The sequence below is a fragment of the Astatotilapia calliptera genome, chromosome 18, assembly GCF_964374335.1.
Source record: "Astatotilapia calliptera chromosome 18, fAstCal68.1, whole genome shotgun sequence".
In the NCBI taxonomy this organism is placed as follows: Eukaryota; Metazoa; Chordata; class Actinopteri; order Cichliformes; family Cichlidae; genus Astatotilapia; species Astatotilapia calliptera.
The window spans coordinates 1,516,506-1,523,126 of NC_137439.1; the positions used below are offsets into that span (position 1 = coordinate 1,516,506).

Here is a 6,621-nt window from a genome sequence, read left to right on the forward strand (position 1 = left end):
TATATCTGCTTAATGCAGCAGCTTCAACTAAACTTTAATCCCTGTTCTTAAACTCACCTATAATGTGAGATAGAAGCAAAAAGAGGTGCAGCAACATGTCTTTGGAGTTATTAAAGCCAGACAGACAGCACATGAACAATGTTCTTCCACTGCAGCACAATGACCAACAAATAATGTCATTGGATGAGCTCAACTTCAGTGGGCGGGGCCAGTGTAATAGCTGAGCCAATCAAACAGTTCTGTGCTTCCACAGCAGCTCTGTCTCTGTCTCTGATCTTTACTGCTTCATTTCTCTGTTGTCTTTGTCATCAGTCACACAAGAATCAGAGGTGTAACAGTGTGTGGCTCCCTCTAGTGGATGTTGTGGAGTATTCTGTTGTCTTTGCTCCAAAGGTTTTTGTACAGAGTTTTGCTGTTTCCTGTCACTGTGGGCCGCAGAGCACAGTAGTACACAGCAGAGTCAGACACTGCAGCAGAGGAGATCTCCAGATGAAACTGCTGTTTTTCTTTGTCATGTATAAACTTCAGCTTTTCTGTTTGCTTTGAATAGTAGGCGATGAGAAAGTCTGGATGTGAATTAGGTTTCTGTTGGTACCAAAAGAAGTAAGTTTCAGAGCCTGAATAGTTGCAGGAGAGAGTCACAGTGCCTCCTTCCAAACTCGTCACTACATCTTTAGATGGTGTCAGTAAATCCTCAGAGGATCCTGAAAACAACAAAGACATATTTCACCATCATGTTTCTGCATCTTTAAACTTAGTTTATAAAAAGTGAATCAATTCAAACAACATCCAGATATTTTCATGTCCATCATCTCCTTTTACATCTCACTCCATCTTTTGATGACTCACCAGTCTGAAAGGAGACTATCATCATCCAAATGAAAAGCAGCAACATGATTTCCTCTTGGACTGAATGAACAATAGAGAGAACACAGCAGCTCTTCAGCTCCTAAATGAAGCCGTTCATGTTTACTGCTGTAGCTCCTCCTCTTGCTGAGCTCTGTTTCCATTCAGGCTGATGAAGCTTTGACAGTGATGCTGCAGTCATCATCATCATCATTATCATCAAGAAGGTCAGACTGAAGGAGGAGCCTGCAGAGCTCCGACTGCATCCTGCACACATGGTCTAACTGAAACATGTTCGAGCAACAAAAAGAAGTTTACAAAGTTAACAGCACAGAGCTTCAATTATAGTTTTAAAATGAGCAACAGGAAAACTTCTGAAACTCCTGACAGTGTTCTTGTTCTAAGACACCAACTGTATTTGGTGAGACAAACTTACTCTTCTCTGCGTTTAATCATTAGTTGTTAATCTCTGGCTCTCTGCCACAGCGTGACTTTGTCCTGGCTTCCTCCTCTCACCTGATGACCGCCCCTCCCTGAGCCTTTTCCTGCTTGAAGTTTATTCCTGTTAAAAGGGAGTTTTTCCTTCCCACTGTTGCCTTTGCTTGCTCATAGGTGTTCATGTTATTGTTGGGGTTTTCTCTCTGTCTCTGTTCTTAATACTCCACTGAATGTCTGTTTGGAAGTTTCTCCTAAGATTTGCAATGATTTTCTGAACTTTTTATTGAAAAGGTTGTCACCACCAGGGCTCTTATCACAGCTCCTGACTGTGAGCCCTCTGTCTCTGTCCCTTGCGCTGCTGTTTTCACTCAGTTTGAGCTTGTGACGCTCTCCACTTTAGAGGATGTGGTTCGCCATATTAAGCCCACAGGTTCCCCTCGTGGTCCTTTCCCTCCACGATTCTTTAAAGAAATTTTTCCTGGTATAGGGCAGTCTGTCCTTGACATTATTAACAGCAGTCTGTCTTCTGGTATGGTTCCTCCAAATTTCAAACATACAGTAGTGCAGCCACTGCTTAAGAAACCTGGCCTTGATCACACAGTTTTAGCGAACTATAGGCCTATTTCCAAGCTGCCTTTAGTCTCCAAGGTTTTAGAGAAAATAGTTTTTAGTCATCTGAAAGATTTTCTAGATGGTAATGACATCTTTGAGGTTTTTCAGTCAGGTTTTAAAACACTTCATAGCACAGAATCTGCATTATTAAGGGTTTTTAATGACATCCTTCTGGCATGTGATTCTGGTAGCCATGTTGTTCTTGTCTTGCTCGACCGAACTGCTGCCTTTGACACCGTAGACCACAATATTCTAACTTCTCGATTAAGTGATGTAGTGGGTATTGGTGGCACTGCACTTAATTGGTTTAGGTCTTATTTGTCAGACAGAACTTTCTCTGTCAGCCTTCTCGGTTACGAATCGTCTTCTGCTCCTCTGTCATGCGGCGTCCCACAGGGCTCAATTTTAGGGCCACTACTCTTTTTACTGTATCTTTAGAAGGCATGGGATCTCATTTCATTGTTATGCCGATGACTGCCAAATTTGTTTGCCACTAAAGCACAAGGATGGCATCTCCATAAAACCTCTCTTGACATGTCTAGATGACATTAAAGCTTGGTTGGCTCTAAACTTTTAAAATTTTAATGAAAAGAAAACAGAAGTGTTGGTGTTTGGACCCAGTGGTCCCTGTGAGTCCTCCTCTGTTGTTTTAGGATCCCTGGAAGTCTATTTTAAATCTGTTGTTACTGACCTTGGTTTTAAGTTGGACAGTGATTTTAAATTGGACAACCAAATCAGAGCAGTGGTGAAGTCCAGTTTTTATCATTTAAGGCAACTGGCAAGAGTAAAATCTTTTCTTTCGAGGCAGCACCTTGAAACAGTGATCCATGCTTTTATTTCTTCCCGCCTGGACGACTGTAACTCACTTTATGTGGGGGTCAGTCAGTCGTTGCTCTCACGTCTGCAGCTGGTTCAAAATGCGGCTGCACGACTGCTAACAGGAACTCGAAAAAGAGAGCATATAACCCCCGTGCTAGCCTCTCTGCACTGGCTGCCTGTGTCTTTTAGAGTTCATTTTAAAATTCTCATGTTTGTTTTTAAATGCCTTCACAGTCTTGCCCCGCCTTACCTCTCTGAGCTTCTTCATCTCCACACACCCTGTCGGTCTCTCAGGTCAGCTGACCAGCTGCTCCTGGAGGTACCGAGATCCAGGAGGAAGCTCAGAGGGGGCGGGGCCTTCTCTACCGTGGCTCCTAAATTATGGAATAATTTGCCCATGCATGTTAGAGAGGCGCCTTCACTGTCCACTTTTAAATCCCGTCTTAAAACCCACTTTTATTCCTTGGCTTTTAACCTCAGTGAGACTTAGTTTCTCTTTTAATTGAAGTAGTTATTTAATTAATGATTTCACTCTTTTATTTGTTTTTATTTATATCTCATGTAATTTTATTTTACAGTTCCAGTGTACAGCACTTTGTGTCAGCTGTGGTTGTTTTAAAGTGCTTTATAAATAAAGTTGATGATGATGATGATGATCTTTACCTTACAGTGTTCAGCCCATTGAGGTGACTGTTTGGTGCTATATAAATAAACCTGAATTGAATACAACCATGTGTTACTCCCTCTACAGCACAGAGTTCCTGTTGCACGCTGAGCAGTGGACATTAGAGATGACCAGTATTGCAAAAAAGTAATTAGATTACTGTTACTTTCCCGTAGCCATGCTGCATTACTAAACTGTGATTTTGTTTGTGAATGTGTCTCATGACAGTGACGTCCGTGGCAGCAACAGACGTGTGCAGATCAACATGTATAATATGGTGTGATGGAGAGAGTACAAACACGCAGTGTTTAAAGTGTGGAAGTAATCGCATTACTTTGAATTTGAGTCTGTAAAGAGTGACAAAAATATTAGCGTCCACTGTACACTCTGTGTGGGCAGAAAACTTCCATGGGAGGAAGCATTTGAGCGTAAGAAGCTGCGCTATGCCAACAACAGCTGAGGCAGAGGAGAGAGGCTGGAAGATCATGGTGGGCCCGGTGGAAGTGGGGTGCAGGGGCTTTGTGGCCAACAGCAAAACTGCTCAGAGAGACTGGGATCAGAGGACAGGCGCAACAGCAGGCTATAAGAGAACTAGCTAACAGTGCTGAGAGGAGCAGTCACTGGCCATGGTTAAAAAGGGCTGACATCACTTGGGGAGCTAAGGCAGTCAGCTAACCATGAGAAAATAAATATTCTGTTCTTCTTCCCTTTTTTGGGAGGCAGTGGGGAGGTAGAGCGTACAGCCCGATCCGGCGGGGAGGTGTGGGAAGCCAGACCGGGCGCCCCCCTTCCGGCTCTTCTCTTTCCTATCTTGTCCCGTTTGTCTTACTTCTCTCGATCACCTTTTCTATCCCTTTGAAGAAGTTAGGCTCCATAAATGCTAAAGAGGTAAGTATTATTTCTCAGTTGCAGTAGATAGAAATAGATAGAAAATAAACTGTAGGAAACTAAACAGAAGAAAGAAGGAGAGAAATAACAATTTAACACAAACCACTGACACTCCGGGGCCTGACCAACCCTGGCAGGGCCTCCTTGGATGAGGGTGTCTGGTGATAATGGCCAAAACACCCGATGAATCCAAGGTCCACAACTGATGATGTGTCCCAAATTTAAAATGATAATCTAGATCAGATCTCTAATCCCTAAACCTAACCAAGGAAGGAAAATGGCAGATTAGCCTGGGTAAAAGACCGAAAGTTGAGGCACAACGATGCGTGCTGCTGACAAAGTTTCTGGGCTTTCCTCATAACAGCCGTCCCTCAAGAGTCTCTCCATCTGAAGCAATGCATTATCAGGGACCGTAACATCGAGTCCTTTTACTGAATCTACAGCAAAAAATTAAACTTCAAATCTGTGCGAGCAGCGAGCACGCTGCCACGGGAATGTGACATTCACAGACAGACACCCGGATGCCCCCACTGACACGACCGCTGTGGGCAAACCTCCACCCGCCCCACTCCTGCTAAACAGGTGACAATAGATTTAAGAGCGACAGGACTCAGTGCTGCTGAATCTTTCATTTTATTTATTTTTGCTGTGTTTTACTTGCATCTATTTGAAAAAGTGTAAACACAAAACTTTATTTTATGCTGGAATATGCAGAAAATAGGTTTAAATGTTAAACACGTTTCTTCAAGTCAAAGACTGTTGCATATAATTTAATTTTTGCTTGATGCATAAAGTTAAAAGATTAATACTAATAAAACAAATTTTAGAAAGAGACTTTCATTTGATTCAGTTTCATATGATGGATTATGGGCTAAAGGTCTATTTCTTTATTACGTACTGAGCTTGTGTATCATGTTTTTAAAAAGTAACTAAGTAATAAGTAACTAATTACTTTTGAATATAAGTAATCAGTAAAGTAACAAGATTACTGTCTTTGAGAAGTAACCAGTAATTAGTAACTAATTACTATTTTCATGTAACTGGACCAGCGTCTGAGTCATTATTTGAAAAACAGACTCCTTACAGGTCCTCAGCTGACAGCTTCATAATACCGGATTGCAAAGGGACTAAAATACATTGTTGTATAACCCTTGATGTCCCAAAGCCATTTCTTTGATCAGCAGTTGTGCAAATGTACTGTTTATAAAGTTGAGGAAACCTAGAGTCAGCTGAGACTGAAGAAGTCACCTGGATGAGTGACGAATCGTTTCTCACACTGATGAACAGAATCAACTTTTTGGAACTTGGTGTCCCAGCTTTCAGTCTGTACACAGGCTGTTTGAAAAGTTCTTTCTTCAGGTGTTATTGTGAGAGTAAAACTGAAGCCACTAAAATTGATGCTCAACACGCTCAGTTTGCTAAATGGTTCATATCAGGCCAAGAATAACTCTTTATGAGAAATAATAAATCACCTAGTTTCTGCTATACTTGCTTACTTTAGACTCACAAAACTTACAACAGCACTTAATGATTTACAGTGGACTGAGTCACATGTCACACTAGTGAAGTGGAGTGAAAAGAAGGGATTATATCCAACCAAAGCACTGAGGTTTAACAGTGTGTGGCTCCCTCTAGTGGATGTTGTGGAGTATTCTGTTGTCTTTGCTCCAAAGGTTTTTGTGCAGAGTTTTGCTGTTTCCTGTCACTGTGGGCCTCACAGCACAGTAGTACACAGCAGAGTCAGACACTGCAGCAGAGGAGATCGTTATTTGTCTTTGATCATCAACGACTTTAAAAGACACTCTGGAGAATTCTCGCTTCAATAAATCTCCATTTCCCAAATGAGAGATCAGGAACTCTGGTGGGTTTCCAGGATATTGTCGATACCAGAAGAAATAATCATTGACATTAGCTTGTCCAGAGAATCTGTAGGACAGAGTGAGAGTGTTTCCTTCTACAGTGGACTCTTCATCCTTGACTGCAGTGAGTTGATCACAGCTGACACCTAAAGGAAGAGATAAATGTTGTTAAAGACGATGTTAAACTGTGAGCGCCTGTTCCAGTGATTTCTAGCAAACAGATCCTTTAAAGACATTTCTTCTTCCTGCTTTAACCGACCTGTTAGTGTGATCACAAACAAAGGAAACATGAGCCAGTAATGCAGTGACAGCATCTTCCACACACTATCTGTTCTGTATGCTTCACATATTGAATGTATCTGACAGTGGGAGTCCTTTTCTGCTCTGTGACAGTGTTGCTCCTCCTTCAGCCTCTTCCTCCTCTCATATCTCTGCATGTTCAGTCTTATCTTCATTTAGCTGCAGAAAGTTGCAGCTCATCGGGTCGATTTGGTG

The 6,621-nt window shown here is 42.0% G+C and overlaps 1 gene segment (V, D, J or C); it reads right to left on the minus strand.

Moving 5' to 3' along the window:
* Positions 1-186: 186 nt before the first annotated feature.
* LOC145421726 (T cell receptor alpha variable 18-like) lies at positions 187-1,044 on the minus strand. The segment is given in 2 exon segments: positions 187-704; positions 850-1,044. Coding segments are annotated over 2 exon segments (399 nt in total).
* Between the last annotated feature and the right edge of the window lie 5,577 nt (positions 1,045-6,621).